The sequence below is a fragment of the Hypanus sabinus genome, chromosome 8 (genome assembly GCF_030144855.1).
Source record: "Hypanus sabinus isolate sHypSab1 chromosome 8, sHypSab1.hap1, whole genome shotgun sequence".
Classification (NCBI taxonomy): domain Eukaryota; kingdom Metazoa; phylum Chordata; class Chondrichthyes; order Myliobatiformes; family Dasyatidae; genus Hypanus; species Hypanus sabinus.
In genome coordinates, this window is record NC_082713.1 from 28239123 (window position 1) to 28265387 (window position 26265).

The 26265-nt window shown below is 38.3% G+C and overlaps 1 protein-coding gene across 2 annotated transcripts in view; it reads right to left on the reverse strand.

Moving 5' to 3' along the window:
• The window catches only part of LOC132398000 (nuclear protein AMMECR1-like), an 87641-nt gene that overhangs the window by 30346 nt on the left and 31030 nt on the right, over nucleotides 1-26265 (reverse strand). For both annotated transcript variants that reach the window (XM_059976874.1, XM_059976875.1), the window contains one exon: nucleotides 5452-5566. In XM_059976874.1, the coding sequence (XP_059832857.1) occupies nucleotides 5452-5566 (115 nt within the window). The remainder of the gene's footprint in view (nucleotides 1-5451; nucleotides 5567-26265) is intronic.

The window sequence follows — 26265 nt, forward strand, 5'->3', positions numbered from 1 at the left end:
TTATTTCATTTGAATGCAAGCAGAATGAGATTGTTATTTTATTTCAAACTAAAATAAGCACGATTACAATAAACTGTTAAAGATCTGATTATATTTATGTAGCATTGTGAATGTTATGAAGTCTTTCAGTTCTTTAAACAGAGTAGCAATGGGTACTGCACAAGTAGAAGAAAGGAGGGCAGAAAGGTCAGTTGGAACATGTTAGGATGAAAGGCTGCCTTCTGTACTAATTCAAGGTAACGTGTGTGAGCTGAGGCAGGGGTTGATAACTGGGATTTCAGGGAATACTCAGCAGTTTAGGAATTATCTATGGAGAAAGAAAGAAAAGGTGAAAGGTCATCATTTGCGACCATAAATGTGGTAAAAGAGCATCAGGGAATTAGAAAAACACAGCAAGATAAAAGATTTAATTAGAATTCCAAGTGTATAAAAGCCTATAAGTGAGGAGGGTACAATCAGATACAATCATTACATTTAAGAAACATTTAGATCAACAGCGAAGCGTACAATTATCAAATAAAAGATATCTGTGAAAAACGCAATTAATGTAGGTGGCAAAAAGGTCAGCAGGGACATGTTGGGATGAAGGGTCACTTCCATGGCAATACAACTCTGTTATGTAGTGGTGTTACAGTGGGATTTGAAGGGAGTGAAAATGTAATAGACCACAGCTCTTGGACAGACATTGCTTTGAGACTCAGGGTTTAAAAGACATGAGCACTATACAAGTTTTGAATCAACATGTACAAACAAGCTGGATGAACTCAGCAGGTTGGGCAGCATCTGTTGAAATGAGCAGTCAACGTTTCGGGCCGAGACCCTTCATCAGGAATGAAGGAGGAGGGGGGGCAAGGGCCCCATAAAGAAGGTTGGGGGAGGGTGGAAAACCAATCAGAGGAAAGATCAAGGGGTGGGGGAGGGGCAGCAGAGAGGGGATAGGCCGGAGAGGTGAAGGAATGTAACGGGAAAGCACTATGGGTAGTAGAAGAAGGCAGAATCATGAGAGAGGTGAAAGGCAGCTAAAAGTGGAGACAGAATGAAAGTGGGATGGGGGAAGGGAGAGGGAGGGAATTACCAGAAGTTGGAGAATTCGATGTTAATACCAAGGGGCTGGAGACTACCCAGACGGTGTATGAGGAGTTCCCCTTGTCCTCACCTTCCACCCCACCAGCCTCCGGATCCAGCATATTATCCTCCGCAACTTCCGGCACCTTCAACAGGACCCCACCACTAAGCACATCTTTCCCTCTCTACCCCTCTCTGCTTTTCACAGGGATCGTTCCCTCCGCGACTGCACACGTCGCTCCCCACAGATCTTCCACCTGGCACATCCCTGTAAGCGCAATTGCTGCACCTGTCCTTACACCTCCTCTCTTACCACCATTCAGGGCCCCAAACAGTCCTTCCAGGTGAGGCAACACTTCACTTGTGAGTCTGTTGGGGTGATCTATTGCATCCGGTGCGGCCTCCTCTACATCAGTGAGACCCAACGCAGATTGGGGGACCGCTTCGTCGAGCACCTCCACTCCGTCCGCCACAACAGACAGGATCTCCCAGTTGCCACCCACTTCAACTCTGCTTCACATTCCCATTCGGATATGTCCATACATGGCCTCCTCTACTGCCATGATGAGGCCAAACTCAGGTTGAAGGAGTAACACCTCAATATACCGTCTGGGTAGTCTCCAGCCCCTTGGTATGAACATTGAATTCTCCAACTTCCGGTAATTCCCTCCCTCTCCCTTCCCCCATCCCACTTTCACTCTGTCTCCACTTTTAGCTGCCTATCACCTCTCTCATAATTCTGCCTTCTTCTACTACCCATAGTGCTTTCCCGTTACATTCCTTCTTCACCTCTCCTCCCTCCCCTCTCCCACCCCTTGATCTTTCCTCTGATTGGTTTTCCACCCTCTCCCCACCTTCTTTATGGGGCCCCTACCCCCTCCTTCTTCAGTCCTGATGAAGGGTCTCGGCCCGAAACGTTGACTGCTCATTTCAGCGGAGGCTGCCCAACCTGCTGAGTTCATCCAGCTCATTTGTACGTGTTGATTTGACCACAGCATCTGCAGTGTACTTCGTGTATTCAAGTTTTGAAAGTTGTTGTAAGGTTGGTGACAAAGGTAGATGCCCAGATGTGGGACAGGATGCAGGATCCTGCAGCAAGCTACAGTTGTTACTTTTTTTTTATGGTAGACTCCATTTCAACAGAATGACTTGCATTTTGTTTGCAATCCACAAGAAATTATCAATTTACTATTGAGTGTCTTCCTCTACTTTCTTCAGCAGTTTTCCAATTAATGTAGGTTTAACTGGTATTTTGTTTGTCTAAAAATAAAACAATCCTCTGTATTAAGTTCTAAACAAGAGAAAATCTGCAGATGCTGGAAATCAAAGCAAGACCCTTCCTCAATCCAAAACGCCGACTGTTTATTCTTTTCCATAGATGCTGCCAGGCCTGCTGAGTTCCACCAGCATTTTGTGTGTATTGTTCTGTGTTAAACTGTATCTATCAAAATGGCATAATTCTCATATTAGCATAATGCTGGTGGAACGCAGCAGGCCAGGCAGCATCTATAGGCTAGACTGCCCTGACTAAGGGTCTCGGCCCAAAACGTCGACTGTACTTCTTCCTATAGATGCTGCCTGGCCTGCTGTGTTCCACCAGCATTTTGTGTGTGTTGCTTGAATTTCCAACATCTGCAGATTTCCTCGTGTTTAGATTAATTTGATAGGATTGACTTTGCATTTGATACCACTCTAAGTGTGTCCACTAACCCTCAGCATTTCAAAACTTCGAGCTTCTAAAAACTTTAGTAGTACTAATCAAAAATCTTTTACTGGATTACATATTGAATCAGGAATATCATTTCCAGACAAGGGACAACTTATAACAAAGGAAAACATCTCAAGGTAATGCGTGAGAGCTAGGGCAGGGACTGATAAATAATTACTAATACTGAGCCGTAATGAATTAGGTCAGATGAGAAATGGTTAAACCAGGCTAGAAGGAATCGTTTAGAAGAGGGAATGGAGAGGTAGAAAATGAGGATGGAATTCCCAAGTCTACAGATTTGACAGATGTAGGAATGACTGCCAAAGCAGAATGATTAAAGAATAATTAGTAGAAGAAAATTAGAGGAGCATATATATCAAAGGGTTTCAAGAGTGGAGAAAACTAAGAAGAAACAGCTCAAAAACAGATGAATCAGATTTGTTTCAGGTTAGGGGAAGGCCAGAGTTTTGAATGACTGCAAGTTGAGGTGAAGCAGAACAAGAGACCAGAGTGCATTAAAATAGTCACATAAAGATACTAGGCCAAATCGTATTAGCAGTAGAATTAAAGGAAATTACAATGTTTGAATGCTCTCAACTAAATGCTGGACTTTTGCAGCCCCACTAAGTCTGAGATGTGGTGAGTAACAGATGTGGGTGTTTTGGCCACTCCATTCCACTTCTGGATGCCATGTAGTACAGGAGCAGACTTTCTATTCATTATATAATCATTCTCAACCTTCAGGTAAGGAAAAATGCTATTTCAAGAAAAATTATTGTTTGAATTCTTTCGATTTTTTTTCCCCCTTAAATTTGCAAGCTTATTGCTGCAGCATTGAAGATGTCTGGAATCTGATACAAGGTCATTGCTTTGGCAGGAGGCAAAGCTCTGACACCACCGTTCAAAGTCCTGGGTTTTATCAGTACACTAACCAAGGCCTAGATGCTGCTGAGACCCCACGCATTGCCAAACACCTCTGATGGTCCAGCTCCATTTCTGCTCTGCATGCAACCTAGCTAAGTGCAGGCTGGCAAGGACTCTGAGTCAAATCTAACTCAATTTCCCTCATGTCACAGATGAGGACTTCGGTGAGACATAAACCAAGGCAAGGGCAGAACTGAGATGATTTTACCAATGACAGTCCAATAGTTCAGTTGAACTTCTTGTAGGCCAATATTGAGCTCGGGTTGTTAATGGTCTAGTTGAGATTTTGGACGCTTGCGATGAAGAGGTACGCAGGTAATTGCATTTTGCATTAAGGACCGAAGACAACTTTGGACTTCCCAATATTCAGTTGTGACCACATATATCAAACAAGCAATCAGACATTTTAAAGACAATAGTGGGGTCAAGAGAAGAAACTGAGGGGATCAAATGGGTGGCATCAATGTTTGTGTGAAAAATAACACAATGATTTGATGCCACCAAGCGACATTAAATAGATGAGGAGAAAACATGATGGCTTCTTTAGGATCTATATTTGGCGAAGTTAATATAGCTGACACAGAAGTCATTGCTGACAATTCTTTGGCTATAACTGGATTGATCAGAATCAAACCAGGTATCATTTGGAATAAGGACTGTGCGTCAATCATGTTAAAAGATGCAGACACATTAAGAAGGTTGAGGAGAAATATATTACCTGTATTGACAATCACATCTGAAGTCATTAGTGACTTTGATCAGAGCCATCACAGTACTGTGGCAGGGTTGGATATCTGAATGGAGAGATTCAAAGAAGGAATCCTAGCTAAGGTGGGCAAAAATTTAACAGATTACAACATATTTAAGGACTTTTGAAAAGGAAGGTTCCATATGGATACGTTAATTTGAAAGGAAGGTATCAAACCTTATTCCTTTGAGAAGGATGACAACAGTTTGGGCATTTTCCTATATTAAAACTATTACCAAACCCAATTTCTATGGTACATGAGATTTGCTAATTATTACTATTTAAATAATGCTGTGACTTAATCATGTGTTACTAATTATCAAATTAGAGCAAGGCAAGTCCAGAGTGAAACCAGGTAGGAGATTCTCCACTACCTAGATCAAAATTTTCCAAGAGAAAGATTTGATAAAGTTGTTAGGTAAGGAATAGAGACATGGAGGGAAAAAGTAGCCTAAAAAGGTGGAAGTAGATTTCAGCTATGATCCACTAAAAAGATGGAGAAGTCACATAGTGTAGGCTGGCTTCTTCCAGTATCTATAGCATCCTATTCAATATTGTGATTTTTTTGAGCCCAACATGCCAAGCTGCAATCGCAAAAGGGGCTACTTGAGAGTGAGACAATGCAACATGTCTGTAAAAAAAAAAATCGGATGCACTCTGGAGCATTCCATTACTGCTTGCCAAGCAAAACACTCTAGAGTTCTTAGTGAAATTCTGTGTAATACATAAAAGAAGAAAGACACATGATATGTTAAACATTGAAAATGAAACTCTCCCACCATGTAACATGACCAAACCCTTATTCTCCCACCATCCCTCACCCTGCCCAGGTGGGCTACAGTGGCTTCAATTTGCCAAATCCTCCAAATTTTCCATTTTGCCAGGCAAGAGAAACAATGATTGAAATTGCTGCCACAACCTCAGGAGAATGCAATTTTAAATTAACAAGACTGCATATTGTTCAAGACGCAGATTTTACAGGAAATATTTAATAAAAGTTACTTACCTCCCAATCTAAATAATCCCCAACATCTTCAAAATTGGTAAGAAGAGACACCGAGCAAAAAAGTCGTGGTAACTCTTCCCTCGTCATTGGAGGAAAGCGACTGTCTTTAAGGGCACTGCAAAAAAGAGAAAGAACTTTTTGAAACCATTACAACTTCACATATGCATTATACTAGAGTTCACAGGATAAAATACAGGCAGGTTAGTGTAATTAACTTGAATCTTCAGGTCTGTCAATGACCTCAGCTTCTTCAGCGTATACAAGTGGACTAAATTAGAAAACAGACATTTGAACTCTGGAAAAGTGTGAGGCATTACTTCTCTGGCCTCTGCATCCTATCTATATCCTGTTGTAACCTTTGATCACCCACAATACCACCAACCTGCAAACTTAATAACTCACGCTTCAACTTTCTCAACCAATTCATTTATCAAAATCACAAAGATCTGGGGTCTGAGAACAGATCCTTGTGGAACACCACTAATCATCAATCAGGCAGAATACTTCATCTATGGCCTTCTCAGTGCAAGTCAATTACAAATGCACACTGCCAAGTCCCCATGGATCCTATGGCTCATGACTTTTTAAGACAAGCCTACCATAGGGAAACCTTTTAAAACATTTATAAAGTTCTAGCCCACTATCTTCAACATGTTCCAGCATACTAAAAATCCATATACACCACATCCACCACCCTAACTACATTAATTTGTTTTGTTATTTTCCCATCACTAACAATCATCTATAATAATTTTCCCACCACTGAGTACAACTCACTGGTCTTTTACTCTCAGGACTATATGTATTAACTGTCTTGTTTGCATCCTTCATTCCTCTGGTGCCATTTTGTGGCCAGGAAGGACACAGTATCAAACAAATGCCCCGGCAATCTCTTTCCTTGCTTCTCGAAGTAACCTGGAGAAGAATTTATCCAGCCCTGGTGATTTACCTATCATAATGTTTTTCAGGAACTCCAACATAGCTTCTTTTCTTAACCTCCAGTACATTAGCCAACTTCACAGTTGCCAAATTCCCCTCTCTGGTGAGCACTTAAGCAAATAATTCATTATGGACCCCCACTACCTCTTCTGCTTCTATGCACATTTTCCCCTTTATCCATGTCTGGTCTTACCCTCACTTTAGTCATCCTCCTGTTTTTCACAAATATATAGAATGCCTAGGGGGTTTTCTTTATCTTACTCACCAAAGTCTTCTCATGTCCCTTTCTAGTTCTCCTAAGGCCCTCCTTCTTGGCTACCTTATAATTCACAAGAGCTTTGTCTAATTTTTGCCTTCTAAACCTTAAGTCATAGAACATATTGCTCCACCAATCTTTTCCCTTGCTTCTTGAAATAACCTGAAGTATACCTCATCCAGCCCTAGTGACTTATCTATTAGAGTGAATATGCTCTGCAGCTGCTCTTGGACTTCTGCATCCTTCCTAAATTGACATGACCAGAATTAGATGCAAGTACCTAGTTATGGTATGTATAATCAATGTTTTATAAAATTTCAAGAATCACCCAACTTTTGCACTATATGCCTTTATGTCCTTCCTGCAAATCATGTATATCGGTATACATTTACACATTATGCCTTTGAACAGAAAAAGTAGTGGATACAGCAAAGTTGATCATGGTTAAAGCCCTCAATATTGAGCACATTTACAAGGAGTGATGTCACAGGAAAGCAGCATCCCTCATCAGCAATGGACAAACATGTGGCAGACAGAATAATACCAGGAAGTATGTGGTCATGCACTTTGGTGGAAGAAATAAAATAGTAGACTCTTTTCTAAATAGAGAGAAAATACAAAAAAAAACTGAGGTGCAAAGGGGCCTGGGATTCCTTGTACAGGATTCCCTAAAGATTAATTTGCAGGTTGAGTATGTGGTGAGGAAGGCAAATGCAATGTTAGCATTTATTTCAAGAGACAAAAATATAAAAATAAGGATATAGTGTTGAGACTTCATAAAGCACTTGTGAGGGCTCACTTGGAGTATTATGAGCAGTCCTGGGCCCTTTATATTAGAAAAGAACATGCTGAAACCGGAGAGGGTTCAAAGCTGGTTCATGAAAATGATTCCAAGACTGAACAGCTTGTCATATGAAGGGCATTTGATAGGTCTGGGCCTGGGCTTGGGCTTGTATTAATTAAATTCAGAAGAACAAGGTGTGACTTAATTAAATCTTATCAAATGGTGAAAGGCCTTGATTGAGTGAAGGTGGGGAGGATTTTTAAAAAAAAATATGTTGTGAGAGTCTAAGACCAGAGGACTTGGCCTCAGGATAGAGTGGTGTCCTTTTAGAACAGAGATGAGGAGGAATTTCTTTAGCCAAAGAATGGTGAATGTGGAATTCGTTGCCACAGGCAGCTGTGGAGGCCAAGCTTTTCTTGTATATTTAAGGCAGAAGATGATAAGATTCTTGATTGGTCACGGCATGAAGGGATACAGTAGGAAGGCAGAGGATTGGGGCTGAGAGGAAAAATAGATCAGCCATGATGAAATACCAGAGCAGACCCTATGGGTCAAATGGCCTAATTCTGCTCTGCTGTCTTATAATCTTATCAAGGATCCTCATCTCATGTTTTAGATATTTATTGCTTACTTATTTATTTTTTTTTGTTTTGCAGTCTTTTGCATATTGGTTGCCTGTACATCTTGTGTGCTGTTTTCAATGATTCTATTATGGTTCTTTGATGTAACGTGAGTGCACGCTAGAAAATGAGCCTCAGGGCAGTATATGGTGACATGGATGTAAATAACCAATTTATACTTTGAACTTTGTAATATGCAAAGTAACTCAAATGCAATGTGTAGTAGCTAAGTTACTTACTATGAACACAGTTAAGCAGCAATATGGGTGTGTAATCCCTGGAGAGATTTCTTGACTAAAAATACACATCAAAAATAATCTGTCATAATGAACAGAATATTGCTGTGGCAGCTACATTTTTATTATACTCTTGCCTGGCAAAATGTCAGAGCTGATAGATAATTCTGTAAAATTGCCAGTGTAGAGTACCAAGGGGAATGTATAGCCATTTGACTTTTAGTTCCTGATCTGGAAGTGGTGATTTGTATGTGACAGAATGAATTTGTATCACCCAAGTTCCATGTGAACAAAAAAATCAATTTGACTGAAATGGGAAGATAACCTAATGTTTCAATGGTCACAGCCTAATTTTAATAAAATTTAGAGAAAGGATATGTATTGATTTTTTTAAAACTACAGCATTGTACATGACAAAAAATACTGATTGCACAGCGCTGAATGACAGAACAATAATTTAATGTGTTTCAAACACTGGCCCATGGGTACTTAGATGAGCTGAAGATCAGTAGATTTCACGTGACAGGCCATCAATGTGTCTCTCTGTTTGAAGGCTTTGTCGCAGGATGGAAGATGGAAAAGCCTTGCTTCACAAATCTTCAAAAAGGCTTTCAGGCTGCATGTAATTTTGCTGCTCAGCTGAAAATACTACTTCATTAAATTTCTAATACCATACTGGTGATATTTTTGCAGTGGGCTGGCTGAAGCACTTTGAAGTGTTAACTATTTTAGATGAATTTTGAACTCGTAAAAAGTACTTTTTTTTTGCCAGGAATACATAATTCACTATCTTTCCTGATCTGGTAGGATTCATCCGAGAGTCATAATTAATTAAGTCTAAACATATCATAAGCACAAAGAAAAAATGACCCTCTGATGTTGAAAGTGTAAGCAAACAGTCTTTATAACACAGACATTAGAACATGGTTGACTATTTGTTTGGTTTTGTTGTGTTTACTTTTCTAGTCATCCAGCATAAATATTCTTTCCCAAACAGCTTGAAGGTAACTTAATAGTTATTCTACATTTGCTATCATTGGTCATTAGAGAGGCTATTTCCAAAACCCCACCCCAATATGACTCATCCCCTTTTAATCAAATGCAAAGGCTCTGAATGTAACAGTTACACAATAACCATTGGGATCAGGTGTCAATGTATCAGCTTTGTGATAAAGGACAAGCACAGATTACATGAAAAACTCAATTATTTCAAATTACTGGTTGAAAGCTTCCCTCCTTCCACCCCCCCCCCCCCACAATAGCTAACATTCTTTAAGATATCTTCATAACAGTATTGCTCAATAATCCTTTAATAAATCTGCACAATGCAAACCTCATTTGCAAGTTATGAATAACCATACCCTGAATCATACAAAATCTACTCTGCTATAGTGCCTCCCACTTGCCAAGATGTCAAGGCATCCATTTAAGACACAGCATTATCCATGTCAGAATTAGCATTTGAAGCAGTTGTAATATAAGCTTCTCAGTAACTGGGAAGAACCTGGTCATCTGGTACAATAGCTCAGGGTGCTGTGCTTGATGCAGGCGTGGCCCTTCCCCCACTCCTCCAGCTTGGAATCACCTAGGTCATATTCCAATTCACCTGGAGATCCAAGATGGAGCGAGTCAGATGAGTCACAATGCACAAGTTCCTGGACAAAGGGGGCAAAAACATAATGTAGCCTTCATCCTCATGACCACCTTTGTCTGTGGCTGCAACAGGCTGTGTGGAACCTAAATACGTGGGTATCAAGTGACACTATATGCAGAGCTTCTATCTGTCCCAGTGTGGGACAGTCCCTATTGCCATGCAATGTCCCAGTCAACTGTACGTTTCTCTAGACCCATCCTTTGTAGAAAAGTTCTTTCAGACCAACACCTTTAATCACAAATCAGTCAGTCATAAGCGCAGAAAGGACTCGATGGATATAGAGGAATGGCTTCCTGAGGCATTCTGCCAGATCTCACCAACAGGCACCAAGATTGAGGGATGCATTGAGCTTAATGCAGCCACTGAAGGCGTTCAGTGAGGCAAGTTTCTACTGCTACTGGACAAGGAGATCCAGTTGTGTGAGGAATTCCCTCAATTATTGTGGTAGTGTACCACTCCAGGGCATCACAAGTGGTAATAGTCCTATTGGTTTTAAGCAATGTATCGAGTACTAACATTCTGCCTATGACTACAAGAATGAAATGGCTTTACACAGTTTAATCTTGCAAATAATTTTTATTAGGAATAAAGTTTATTTTTGTTAAGAAAAATCATCATGATCAGAGAATCCTAATGGTGAAGAGGAACTATGGGGCTTTATATAAAAAGCCTATGCCCACATGTAAAGTAGCCCAGTAAAGGAAGGATTCTGATTTTATTGATCTCAGCTGAAAAATGTTAATAAAAGTTCTTATTATAAAATAAATGCTGCAGTATAGTGGTTAAAAAGAAAACTGCCACAACATTCAAAAAGATCGTATATTAGGTCTCGTTCTGCAACGGTTCCTCATGGCCTCCAATTCCCTCACTTTATCCTGCCTTTTCCTTAAACGACTCCGTCTCCATAATTGTCTGGGGTAGAAAATTCCAAAGATTCACCACCCCATGATCATCCATTCTGGTTGTTACAAACATAAGAGATGAGCTTCTTCTAGTGGAAGTTAGCTCAACACCAACCACACCTTGTCCCCACTGCAATCTTACCTAATTCAGTAAGTTGAGGAGAGCAATTCATTTATTTATCCACTCATGACAGTACAATCCTTTCATTCCAGGTAATGGATGCTTTGGTACAACTATATCAGTATGTACCTTACTATCAAACTTTGATACTAAAGATAGAAATACAAAAGAGGGTTGGGCTCTTCTGCCCCTCACACTTATTTGACAATTAAGATCAAGGCTGATCATCTACCTCAGTGGTCCCCAACCTCCGGGCCGCGGAGCACGCACGGGTACAGCGGTAGCCAGCGCGCACCCAGCACATCTTTAAGAAAAAAGCCAAAATAATCAAGGAAATTAATTAGGTGCCGCTGTCAGTCCAGATCAAAGGTGATTGCTGATTGCATACAGCAAGTGAAATCGGCAATCGCCTCTGATTTGGGCCAACTTTTACATGCCGGGCGGCACCTAATTAACTGCCTTGTTTATTTTGGCTTTTTTCTTAAAGATGTGCTGGATGTATGCTGGCTACTGGTGCACCCCTGCGTGCTTCGCAGCCTGTTATCAGTCCGTGGCCTGGAGGTTGGGGACCACTGATCTACTTCAAAACCATTCTTCAAAATCAGCCTTTTGTTCATAAAAACCTTGATTCCTCTAATATCATGAGATCTATGAATCTCAAGTTTTGAATGCAGTGACTGCATTTTCACAATCTTCTAGAGAATTTCAATAGCTCCCCAAGTTCTCAGTGAAGTTTATCCTCCTTCCCTCTGAAGTGGCTTATTCCCCATGTTGAGATGCTAGTTCTAAACTCCTTAGCCAGAGTAAGGCCTGTCACACCTCCTACAATGTTTAATTTAGATCACTGCTCATTCTAAACTCTAAATAGAGGCCTAGCTTACCCAATTATCTCTTGATATAACCTGTCTTCCCAAGAACCTGTTTGGTGAGTCTTTGTTAAATCAGTATTTCCAATAACTAGAGCATCTGTGGCTGCTTTTGTAAATTGTACTTTGCTAACAGATATTAGTTTCAAGCCTTGAAAAATCCATTAAAGTTCAGATCACTGAAAGAGGCCAGATTGACTTATGTCTTACCAGGTTAGAATAATTTAAACTAAATTTTATTGTCATGTGGAAATGACTTGGAACCATTCACTGCTTTATTCAATTTCATCTTCACAAACATAATGAGAAAATTAAGCACACAGCAGCTGGTCCAATGCTGTACTGATAAAATTCAATTCTGGATAATACAAAATTTGTGCAACTGATGTAAAAAAATGTTCACAATTAAACACGAAGAACTTTTCAAAAACACTACGAAGGGAGTTTTTAAACACAGCTTCAGTCTAATTAAATTTTTGCTCAGAGTTGACTAAAATATTGAGGCAGAAATTGAAAAACAGTCACGTTTCAGTCCAATTTACTGCCCATCTTTTCTTGAATTTGGTTTTCAAAGACATAAAGTTGGGAAATAAGTTTTAAATTTGTCTTAAAAAGTAACAGCCAGCATCAAGTCATTAAGAATTTCATTCAATGCTTAAGATTCTTATGCATTTACCATTATGTTCTTGTGTCCTCTCCACATAAGGATGCAAATGACATGCCAACACTTACAACTTTAAGATTTCATTTGCCAAATACATTTCAAAATTCCAGCTCCAATTCCCAAGGTAGGCATAGTGTGAAAAGGAAAAAAGGGGTATGTTCATTAGTTTCACTCAAATATTGAGCAAGCAATTAGAGCTGTATTCGAAGATATTAACCAAATTCAACCAATCTGTCTTTTGGTAAAATAATTTAGTCACAAGAAATGGAAAAATGAGTACATGTTTATTAACATGTACGGGTTTAATTTCCTGCAACAACTATCCAACCGTTACAACATTCAATACTATTGTGAAATGGCTAGCAATGTTTTATATTGCAAATACATACTTAACAATAAACAATGCTATTTGTATTATAGATAATGGGTTTTAATCTGACATTTTATGAGTACTCATTGCACCAGATAAAATAGAATCTTTTCAGCTTCAGACTTTGCAGGTAATGTTTTGTAAATCAACACGTGCGTAAGAGTACTTAAATAGCTCTCACATGAAACCTTTCACACAAGGAATTGTGTAGGAGGGGAAAAAAGGGAAGATCTGGAGCTGCTGACATCTTACAAAATCATTCTGCTTGTGTATTCAGTGTATGGGTGTAGCTATGATATGTAGAAGGTTCCTGTCATTCCCTTCAACTAATATGGATTTAACAATTTACCAACTTATTTTACCCATTACAATTGCACCAGCAATCTTTTACCTCATTTACCTATGCAGCCAATTTTAAAAAAATTATTCAGTTTTCCCTGCACTTTACCTACAATGAAGAGCATCACTTAAAAGCAGATCAAAGCATTCCTCTTCCTGCCTTCCATACATCACTCCATCTCATTAAGAACAAGAAATGAATTACATAATTACAAAATTTGAGTGATTTTCTATCACATTTATAAATACTTGCATTGCAAAAATGCACCGATTGTCTTCAAGCTTGTCAGAGGACATCAGAAATGAAATAGGACAACATAATTGAACATGTATTTTTAGATGGCAGACATGGTCTCCAAAACAACATTTTTTCTCTATTTGCATAAGACAAGCAAGAAGTCTAAAACAGGGAATTAAGGCAGTGTATACAATACTTAAAATAAAGACAGCACAAATTTTCTCCAGGCTTTGCTTTTGAAACTTTAAGCTTACTTTTTGAACTCTGGAAGGAGCTGAAGTTTAAAAAAAATTCAAACCCAGCTTTGCTGTTGGCCAGAATTGCAAACTGAAATTTGAACTATAAATGGAGCGGAGTATATAAATCAGTAATTGGAGACTTATAGTCATTAAACTCACTCTCAAGAGACAGTAGACCAATAACTGTTTCTTTCTCCTAAAGCTTCAAGACAAAATCAGGCACCAGACAAGCATGACTACTCATTAAGTACTAAAAATGAAGAGGCGTTTCCTATTTACTCATGAAACTATAATACAAATACATAAAATGCAACAGAATCTTCAAAAATCTCCCTCTAATTCACTCAGATTTCAGAAAAATTATCAAAGTATACAAGCAGATAGGCTGCAAAAATTATCAATCTCAGACCCAGAACACTTTTTGGCAAATGACTGCCGATTCTTCTGGAATGGAAAAGAAAGAGGGAAAAAAAATCCTATTGTGTTGAATTTAAAAGCCAGTTAAGTTTCATTATCCATATGGGCACTTTTAGATCTTACACAGATTCTTTTTTTAAAAAAAAGGGAAATTTGGAGAAAATCAAAAATCTTACAACATTAGGTGATCTTGCAATTACATTCATTATCTCGACTCTTCTATACATGTTCTTCCATTTATTTCTTCCTTGTGCTCTTCATTACGGTTATATCAAGCAAAACTTGTAATGCTGACTCCAGTCCTGATGAAGGGGTCTCAGCCTGAAACGTCAACTGTTTATTTTTTTCCATAGATGCTGCCTGGCCAGCTGAGTTCCTCCAGCATTTTGGATTTCCAGCATCTGCAGATTTTCTCCTGTTTATAATGCTGACTCCATATTTAGGGATAACAATGAAATGCAAACTGACAATTGAACTTTGAGGAAGGAGCACAAGTTCAGAAATTTATGCATGCTATTTTTCACATATGGAAACATTATCAAGCAAGGCAGCTTATGTAGCAGCCAGAGCATTGAATGCAATGTTTTCTCACTAAAGATTCATCCTATAGACTGCAACATCAAACACTTGGACACAAAAGCACTCCAAAACTTCAAAGGGGGTGATCACAATTCCTCCAGCATTGTGTTGCTCAATGGCACCCACTATTTTCCAGTGTTTTCTACAAGTACAGATTAATCAGCATTGCTTCAGCTCACTATAATCAGAAGGAATTATCTGCAAAAGGTCAATACAAATAATTTTGCACAATATTACATTTCACTCAATAGTCTGACACAATATTTTCCTACAGTCAAGCAGGCCATAGCTCAATAATTATCATCTGCACATCAAATTAGGTCAGCTAATTATCCAAGTTAAAATACATCTGGTAGTTGGCTTCTGCAGAACGGGCCCTAAATATCTGGTTATTGAAAATTAGTCATTTTCCATGTGGTCCAAGACCATTAAAGGAGCAGAATTAGGCCATTTGGTCCATCAAGTATGCTCCACCACCAGCAGATTTATTATTCTCTCTCAACCCTTATTCTCCTGCCTTCTCCCCATAACCAAGAACCTATCAACATCTGCTTTAAATAAACCCAACAACTTGGCCTCCACAGCTGATTGTGGCAGTGATTCTCTGGCTAAATAAATTCCTCCTTATTTCTGATCTAAAGGGACATCCTTTTATTCTGAGCTTGTGCCTCCTGATCCTAGCCTCTCCCACTACTAGAAACATCCTTTCCACAACCTCTCTATCCAGGACTTTGAATATTCAATACATTTCAATGTCCCACAAATTCAAACCCACTTCTCCCACACTAATGTTTAACTAATGACATCAGCTTAATGAAACTAGTTATTCATTACCATCTCTAAAATAAATAAATGTGTGGTGGTTCTTCTCCATCTAAAGATTTTAAAAAGTTAAAAAGTGATGAAACAGTATTAGTTACAGTGCACACCAGAACTGCAGAAGCTCACTTTTAAAGTGGTTGGTTATATGTTCAGTCAGCATGACAATGCAAATATTCAAAACCATTACTCAAAATGTATTAGTGAAAACTGTTTTGTTGCAGTACTATAGCATGGAAGTACACTTCATTCTGCAACATTGCATATTGGTGCAACACCAGCAAAACGCTGGAAGAACTCAGCAGGCCAGGCAGCATCCATGGAAAAAAGCACAGTTGACATTTCAGACTGATACCCTTCACCAGGCCTGCCGAAGAGTTTTGGCCCGAAAAGTCAACTGTACTTTTTTCATAGATGCTGCCTGGCCTGCTGAGCTCCTCCAGCATTTTGCATGTGTTGCTCAGATTTCCTCTTGTGGTTTGACTGTACATTGGTGGCTTGCACTATGTGCTACTACTATGTATACTATGTGAACCAAAGTGCAATATTTAAAAATATACAATTTGCAATAATTTTATATTTGTCCAAAGCCTATATTTTAACTGATGGTTGTTCCAATTATGTTCAAGTCAAGCTTCGTCACTCAACTTTGTCATGAAACAATATTCCTCCAGAACAAGGTACACCACACAGTACATATACCTCACACACAAGTATTATTACCACAAATAAATTAACAAACAAGGTGTATATACAAGTTTAAAAAATAAACAGCATTATACCACTGGCACTTCATCCGTAATGAGACCTGGGTGGTGACGGGGTGTTCAATCATCTTACAGCTTGGGGGAAGAAGTTGATTTCCAGTTTTTGTCCTAATGCTATGATACCTCCTGCCTGACGGTGGGGTGAAAGAGAGGGTCCAAATAGATTGCTGGACAGATGGTATTGTGCATTTAACATTTCAATAATATACACTGATTGAGCATTCTTCTTCATTTAAATAATTATGGGTTTATATATAAAAATGTATTAATTCCATATGTCACCACATTACCATGTGATATGCTCACACCTTGCGCTTAAAGTTATAAATAACATGGTATTTAATAATTTACACCTCTTTCAATGATTCTACTACAAAGCTGCGTGTGATTAGAACCTGTGATTTACATTTTGATGATGTGATTTTGGCCTGATTGACTGATCTGGCACTTTGCTGTCTCTGAGGAAGCTCAATGAGATTTGGAGCAGAGGCCTGGGAGACTGGAGACATGGCGCGAGCCCATGACAAACTCTATTGCTAGTATTTGATTGAGGAATCAAGCAAGGCTGAAATCAACAAGGTCGAGAGCGGTGGAAAAGCAGGTGTATGGCACAATCTGCCCATGTTTGACTGGTCTTCTCCCTCTTGCTAGCTGCTTTCGGAGAAAAGTGCAATGTGAATCCCAAGAATCCTGCAAGGAATGATTGGCAAGGCTGTGGATTCATTTTGTAGGACTTTGAGGTTCATGCTGCATATGTTTCTACACTCTGGTTACTTTTCTACTTTCCTCTTTTTAAGCTGCTTGTTTGGGGCAATCAAACAGCTCTTCAGCAAAGTATAGCTCTGTGGCCGGTAGAGGGTTAGCACTATACCTCAAAACTGAACTAAAATCTGAATTCTACAGTACTCCTGGGTTTGAAGTTTGATATTCCATGCGTTGTCCGCTTAAGTTTTGCCATTTGCACAATTGGTTATTCATGCCTCGGGTGTTTGATATTTTCTTGAACGTGTTCCACGGTGTTTCTTTGTTTTGTGGCTGCCTGCAGGAGGATGAATCTCAGAGTTGTATTCTGTATACATAGTTTGATAATTGATGTACTTTGAATCTGAAGTGAGCAAGAGATGAAAAAATGAGTTATATTAAAAGCAGATTTGCTGTCATTTCCACATTATAACTTAATGGGGAAAAAAATGGTAGTTCAAAATAAATATTGCTTTTGCTCATGAGCTCTCTGATGGTATTAGTTTCATTTTCAAAGGACTGAGTATTCTCAAAGAATGGTAAATACTATTCATGAAAATTAGGGCTATGCCAAATGCAAGAGAAGACACATGGCATTTCAATGACATTTTTGAAAATTACATTTTAGCTGCAATGAACACAGAATTACTTACTTTGGTGTGAAGTGGCAAGTGAGTTAATGTTAAATGATCAAAAAGAGAGGCTTAAGAGATTGTGTGTTCTACAAAGAGAATTGCTAGATCATGCAATGGCTCCCCCATCCCCTGTCCCCTGTCTGCAACTGAGTAAGGTAAAGACATGTATAATTGCAGTTTAATGACAAATGACAAATCAAAGATAGGAAAAGAGCTTTGGGTTAATGGTAGTGGTAGGCCATTGAGTGGGTGAGAATGATGGTATACAAAGAGAAAAGAACCACATTTATATTCAAGATACCAAAATATACAAATCATAAACTGACATTTATTCAAATAGACATCACCTACGTTTAAAAGTGTTTCTAATAGTTTCTCAAGTTCTTGCATGTCTTGACCACTATGCACAACACACAGTACTCATTGTAACCACAGTAACTTTCAATTTGAACACAACACCTCCATCACTTAGAGGAAAGGAACAACAAGATGGAAATAATTTCCTCCAATGATTGTTTTTCTTTTCCATGCCTTGCAGCACATCGGGTAGCTACCTTTTTGTTTGTTTAACATTCAACGCTTAACCCAGCAAGGAGCCGACTGGATATGAGGACCACTCGCCTCAAAGTCCGTAGCAATTGCCACTACACCACCAGCTAGCCAACTGAATAATTACAGTCCTGAAACTTCCCATCATTGTTGGTCTTCCATCATCACAATGATTCCAGAAGGTGGCCCCACCATCATATTCAGGACAACTAGGAATACAAATCTAATCAAAACAAAAGGATAGGAAATCACAGCAATTCAACAATAGAAGCTAACTTGGTTTCTCTACTTTTATGAGAATTGGCTAGTTCTGTTGGTTATCTATCTGTAACATTAATACAGACTTTAATCTCAGCACTGATATTGCCCAATTTGCTGGATACTTCCTATGACTCTGACCAGCATTTGCAGTTTTTATTAGTTCCTTTGATTGCATTCTGTTTTGATTGCACTCACAACCCAACCAAATAATTCTTCAATAGCTTATCACCATGGCAACCATGGTCTCACTCTTCAGCAGAATAATTAGAGCACAGAGACAGTTTGAAGTGATTCCACATCAAAAATAACTTACATTACAGTTGAAGAACATTTAAAGAATTTCATGAGTTATGAAGAAGTCCCTGAGGAAACAAAACTTTTTAAGGAAGGGCATAAACATTTTCTAGGATGTGGGCATGTTCCTATTATAGCTTGGGGTGCCAGTGTTCAGAGTTCTGGCGCTGTGAGAGAGGAGTTTGGTCTAAGTTGTTCTGTGACTGGGGCAAGAGTTAAATTAGGAATTGCTGGGCGGCACGTGTTGAAGGGTCGGAATCTCAATAAATAAAATCATTGTCCTTGAGAAAATCTGAGGACACACCCTGAATCACTACATTCCTACTGATGAAGGTGCTTCCACATCTTAGCTTGCCTGAATTTGCCAGGATTTAGGCCTTGTGGCAAAAATGAATAATTGCATACTTCCAAATGAATGAAGCAAGAGTGGGATGGTAATGGAAAGATATCACAGACTTGCTGTGATTCTTGAATTGTGCATTGCAGATGTAGAAAAAACATTATGCTACTCGGAATCAACTCAGCAGAAATCCCCAGATTCTAACTCACTCCTATGGTTGCAGGATTGTTAACCTCCTGGATGATGGGGGCTTGAACAATGTAATGTTAGATTTGCTCTCACTGGAGGATGGCCATTACTGGTACTTCTGTGGTGCATATAACCAACCACTTTAAAAGTGAGCTTCTCCAGTTCTGGTGTACTGTAACTAATACTGTTTCATCACTTTTTAACTTTTTAAAATCTTTAGATGGAGAAGAACCACACATTTATTTTAGAGGTGGTAATGAATAACTAGTTTAAGCTGATGTCATAGTTGATCTACAGAAACCTTCAGTTTCTCTTTGTGGTTCAGGTAACAAAAAAAAACATACTTGAGATGCCACAGAAATACATAAGATATGATTAGAGACCATTTACAATGATCAAGAAATGAGTTTTTGTGTAGATATCTTTGGTGGAATAGAAAAACCTTTCCTCATCAATCTACAATTAGCTAAAGTTTGCTGAGAAAGCACGATTAACCTGGTTGTGATGTCATTAGGCATGGCTTCAAAACTTAACGAGAGGCAAAAGTACCCTTTAAATTCAATGCATGTGGAGACTCCAACATGTAGCATTGATTGGGAACTGCAACGGAAAATAATTCTAAAAGGTTGAGCTTATTGTCTGGGATAAAAGCACAATGGCTTACTAACAAAGCAGCCATTGAAGCATTATATCTTAGCCAATAATAAATTAATGGGAGGTGTCACTTCAGTGGTAGCTGGAGATTTGTGCCAAACACCACCACAAGGCGCTATAGCCTTACTAAAGCATATACTTGGGAAAGTGTTAAAAGTTTACACTTGAAATCCAATGTGTGATTTTCTTTGACAGTTAATCCATCTATGAGAGCTTGCTTCAAACCTACTCAAATTGGGAAATGGGAAAATTATACAAAGACTCAATGGTAAAAATTTCAATTAAAAAAAAACTGGCTGATTTGTTGTATCACTCCCAAATCTACTACAAGTTATTTTCCCAAATATCACTCAACACTATTTGAGTTACCAATGGTTACATGAAAAAACAATTTTATCATCAGAAATGGTAGTGTAGGCTAGGAGTAAAGACCTTCTTGCAGAGTTTCCCCATACAACCTGTACAATATAAATCTATTGACAAAGTGACAGAAAACTCTATATTTTCTTATAGAATTTTTAAACTCTTACTACTTGGTGCACTGTCACACCATCTTGAACAGAAAGTAGCTCCAATCATGTTACTCACAAATTTGGATGCAATGACACTAGATTACAATTATCACATGTGATTTAGTTACATTGCTGTTGAGGAAAATGTTCTCATCCCTCAAACACCAATTAATATATCTTTAATATACCTTTTCAATGCAAACATCAGTTGTCTATTCAACTTAGCTTCATAAAGAGCATTAACAAGGCACAATGTCAAACCAATAAAGATTGTTGACCTTACTCTCAAAACAGTGCTCTTCAAGTGAATTTAAATACTGTGCATCAGTATTTAAAACATTTTTGTACACCTATTTTCAACATGTTTCAAGGGTAAAACAGTACAATTTTAACAATTATATTATATGGAATAATTATACACAAGTTAGATTTTATTTCATTTACAAGGAACACTGTAAGGTCAAACTGGATAGCAATAAATGCAAACATAATTACCAGCATCCCCTGACATTCTACCATCAGGCAGGAGACTCTGAAGCATAAAGATAGGCACAGTCGGAATGGGAAACAGCTTCTTCCCTCAGGCCATTAGGCTTTTGAACTGCTGCACTGCATTTGAAGTGTCACTGAAGAATTTGTATTGTACCCTACCATATTTATGCTCTTTATCTATGTGTAATTTAGTTGTAGATTTAATTCTTACTCTCCTAAGTATCGTGTGTTATGTGCACTTCTGTGCTTTACACCCTAGCCCAGAGAAAAGTTGTCTCTCTTGGCAGTATACATGTACTGTATATAGTTAAACGACAATAACCTTAACTTGATAATCACACAAGCAACATTAAGCATAGTAGCTAGTCAGAAATAAACAAGTCCTGGAGATACTCTGGTCAGGCAGTTGCTGGAGGGAGAAACAGCTAACATTTAGGGCTGTTAAACTGCTTTTCAGGAAGGTAGAGAGCAATAAGAATCAAGGAAGCGACAAGAGACAAATCAAGAACAGTGAGTTTCAGAACATAGCTAATGCTAGACTCTTGAAATAAGAGTGATGGATTTTTAGCATTTCTATGAGAGTTGATGTTATAGGTGGATGACCGACCAATCAGAACTGGCTGGTACCAATACAAACAAGAAAGTGTTCTGAAGTTGTTGAAAGCAATGTGTAGTTCTCAGGGCTATAAAGTATATAAATGCAAGATAAGGTGTCACAATTTCAACAAAACCCAAGAGAGCTCAGAATGGGAGTGGAACTGAGAATTAACGTCAGTGAGACAACTTCTTTCTGCTCACTGGCATATGTGATACTTTGCAAGACATCCTGTCTTGCTTGGTTTCTCCAGGGTAGAGAAGACCAAATAAGAGCATCAAATGCAGGAAGCTAAACTGAAAGTGCAATATAATTGCTGCCTCTCCTGGATAGTCTGTTTGGTTTTATTGGAAGGCCTTGAACTGAAATGTTAATGGTGTTTCTCATTCTACAGACAATGTTCACCCTGACTATCTTCTGTTCTTACAAGCCCAAGGAGCACACGTACACTATGGTAATAACAGTAGAGGAAAATACATATAATTCAGTCTCCAATTACTTGGAATCACCAATGATTCAGCATTTGGCTCACTAGGCCCCATTTCCTAGCTCTCTTTAAATTCAACAGCACTATATTTAGCATTACCTTTAAACACCAAGACCCTGCTTCCAGAATACTCTTCAATTACACTGGGCCCCATTTCACAAAACTCTTTTAAGTACACCATGTTCATTGTAAAAGTGTTAAGATTATAGTGTAATATTCAAAAGAGAAGAGATTTAAAGAGTAACATCCAATATTACAAGTCTGGAAATCTACTGGTACATAAAAATGTCCCAAAAGACTGAATTATCAGTTTTATTGTTTTGCTCAGTGGAAATTAAAAAGGGCTGTCCACAATATTATCTGTTTTCTACAACAAAACATAATACCATGTGAGCAGATAAGCTTAAAAGCAAACACATTGTTAACGTATTGGCACTGACAATGTACCTGCTAAAACACACAAAAATTCTATAAATTATGTACACTTACTATTCAGTTTAAACTGCTTGGATAATATACTTACTGGTTAGATAAACAGAAGCTACTTGACACAGCAAGATACTGAATCAGCCCAACAGTATCAAGTTGGATCAAGGCTACAAGATCTTAACATAGCTTCGATAAGATGACTTCATAAAGTTACAGGATAAGTAGATGGAAAAAACTTTCATTTTGTCATGATGCATCTTTTGTGGCTGATGCAAATTTCCAGCTTTACCATAAGTTTGGATATTCTGCCAGAACTAAAAATGCAACAGAATTCCAGAATTTAATAGTTTAATGTGTCTCTGTCCATAGCTCTGTCAATTACCCAAGAGCAAAGATACATAAAATGCAGTTTTTACATAAAATCCTAACTATATGGCTATATCAATTTATTCTGAGGCGCCCCAATGATTGAAGATTTACACTTAAATTACAATAGTACCATACTACTAGCTGAATGCTTTCCATTTCAATTTTATGAATGGACATGCACAAGTCAGTATGCAATTCATTTGTTTCAGAGTTTGACCACTGGACAAATTGACTGTAAATACCAATCGATTGTTTTGAACTTTGAAAGAAACTGCACAGTTTCAGAATACTTTCCCAAATCCTGTTTTGTTCATATAGAAAATAGTTCTTCAAGGTCTGCTACAAGCTACAATCAAGTAAAAAATAGGTGCCTTCCAGGCTTACTCAGTTTATGAACAATTTAACTTTAATATTCTACCAGAAAAAAAGTAGTTTTATTTATTGCAGGTGGCAACAATGCAAATGGCATTCCAATTATCAGTTCACAATTCTTTTGTAACTCAAGCAATATTAAAGCTTTTGACATAAAAAAAAAACTGGATTAAAAGGAATGTCTTCATTCTTTAAAATGAAGACTATGAAATACTGGCAACTAATCTTTACAATCACAGCTCTAAAAGCCAGCTTATTATTATTTTTTAAAAACACTGCTGCAGCCTGAAGCCAACTACCCAAGGCATTGCCAAACCCATTTCACTATCATTCCAGGTGAAATTTGACAGCAATCAGTTAAATGGAGACAGGACCCAGATTCAAACTGGGGGAAAAAAATCCAGTTAGATCACTGTGAAAGGTAGTGACAGTGGCCAAGATAAGAAATGCTTTTGCTTTATTAGCAAAGGTCATTTTATAACTAGCTTTCAACTTCTAAATGGCTGCCATTAGAATTTGAATCAATTAATTTTGCTATAGAAGAAACATTTATTTCACCTGCATAACTGGAACAAAACCAATTAAAGGCCGACATACAAGCAACCAAAGGCCAGCTGATTTCAAAAAGCATCTGCATTCCCATTATAAAAGCCATTTGTAATTTATAGTATAGAACTTTATTTTTGATAAACTTCCATAAAGATTTCTGGTAGCTAAAGAATGCACAAGATTTCCATTTGACATATTTGTGGCTCACAAGAGAAATTCTGTTAAATAATGCCTGTACTTGTAAGGACTGCAATTAAAATTTAGTTTTCTTTTATGCACAACTTCAACTATCCGTGTTCCAGAATACATTGTCATGTAAATTCATCTGCAGTATTATTTTGTAACTATCCATCAAAATATGTAACAACGCATTCCTGATAGAAATATGGACCTGGTCGAATCAATAAAGAATGAAGAAGAGCATTGCCATTAAGAGTATATGCACGTTATAAACTCTGCTGGAACTACAAGTCAAATAAAACATTTTAAAATGAAAATGAGGCTAACTTAACTTGGATTTGATGAAATTCTACTCCACCGATTTGGATTCTATCACGCAACAGGTATTCTGAATTTGTAAATATTCATCTTTCATACATGAGTGCCACAAGTCAGTCTAGCAATTAGTTATAAATCACTAATTTCCTTTTAAGAGCACGGTAGTAAATTTCAATGGTCATGCAATTTTGGAAAAGTACAAATACACTGACACTGAAGTTCAATCTTCTTCCCTAATTTTGCACCCTTGATAGATGCTTACTGACCTCTGGTTGAAGGATTTAACTCATTATTAAGTATTTTAAAACAAATATCTAGAGTTCTTAAGCTACTCAGTTCAACATATTCCTTAATAGAGGCAAGCCCTATTCTGTCAATCACTATATATTAATAATACAACATGAGTGAATCTGCAGATGCTGGACATAAATAAAAAACAAAATGCTGGCAGAACTCAGCAGGCCAGACAGCATCTATGGGAGGAGGTAATAACGAAGTTTCAGGCCAAAACCCTTCATCAGGAGTGAAGTAACATGGGATGGTCGAGGGGGGATAAGAAGTGGGGGGAGGGATAGAGAGCTGGGAAGTGATAGGCTGGCGGGAAATGGACTAGGGGGAAGGTGGAGAATTATGGGAAATAAAAGAGAAAGAAAGGTAGGGCTGGGGGGAGAGATTATAGTGAGGGGGAAAGAGAGAAAGAGAACCAGACTAATAGATAGGGATGGGGGTAAGAGTGGGGGGCAGGGGTATCAACGAAGGTCAGTGAGTTGGATGTTCATGCTGGCAGGAAATGAGGCTACCTAGGCGGGAGATAAGGTATTGAAATATTAATGATGCAAACCACTTTTAAGAGTATCTAACTACTTCAAAGAATTCAGTAATATCAATTTTCTTCTCCACATTACTTAAGTTTACACTGTCATAAAAAGCAGATGTTTTTCTAACAATGGGCTGAAATATACTGCTTATAGCCAGTTACTCCAAAGGAAATTGTGCAGGCATTTAGTTATTCCCAGATAGTATGTAGAACCTGTTACAAGTCCAGGAAATCATGAATAAAATACGTCATCTGGAAGTGAAATCTGGCTTTGGACTCTGTCAAGTCCAGCCACAACGAAGAAGGCTGATCACATGGAATTTCCCAGCATTATGCAAAGGAAACTGCCTTTTCCACGTCATGAATCAGAACTTACACAGCACTATACTATTCTTTGCATACCAGAAGTATTTCAAATCTTAAAAAAAATGTCCCTGCCTTTTCGTCGCTACTTGGGCATACTACAGTTAGAGCCTCAGCAGTACATTTGCCCTAGGCCTAACTATACCGAGATAAGTAGGCTCTCCATCCACTTCAGTTAAGTGCACTGAATCCTGCAGGTAGTGGGCTGAACCTAGCTCAATTTGACCCAATTTCCTTGATAAATATACGCTTCTAAAGGAAACAAGTTCAAAATATTAAAAGCTCTGACTTCCTGTTTTTTCTCTTCTTCCCTCCCACCCCCACACCCCAAGATTGGTGTGGTAACAAACTACACCTTGAAGCAGTTAACATTTATAAAGCAAATACTAGTGGAATTCTGCAGCGACTCATGGGCAGATTCAGCAAGCTTTTTGATTTTTTTCTGCTTTCAGAAATATTCTTGGGATTCACCATAGCTAAGTCTTGGAAATTTTGTTTGTATTTTTAGTGATATACTCAAAGAGATAGAACTCTTCTGCTAATAAATCATCAAGCTGATGAATTTTCCAAATAGAAAGCTTTGGATATGTGTCTTCATTATGGGTGAAGCTGCCTTCCTAAAGAAGTTGGCATTATGCACTTCAAAAAACAAGGTAGACAACAGCTCCTAGATATTAAGTATTTCAATTTCCAGCACTGAGACTACCAAAGATCTCCAATAGAAAACTGAAGTCGCTGGCAAAAATTTTTTTTCCCATACAACTATACTCAAAATAGCAGACCACTAGAGGTCATTTAATTAATATCACAATTAAAGGCCATTTCCAGGTAATGAATGGGTTCTAGCTTTACAGACAT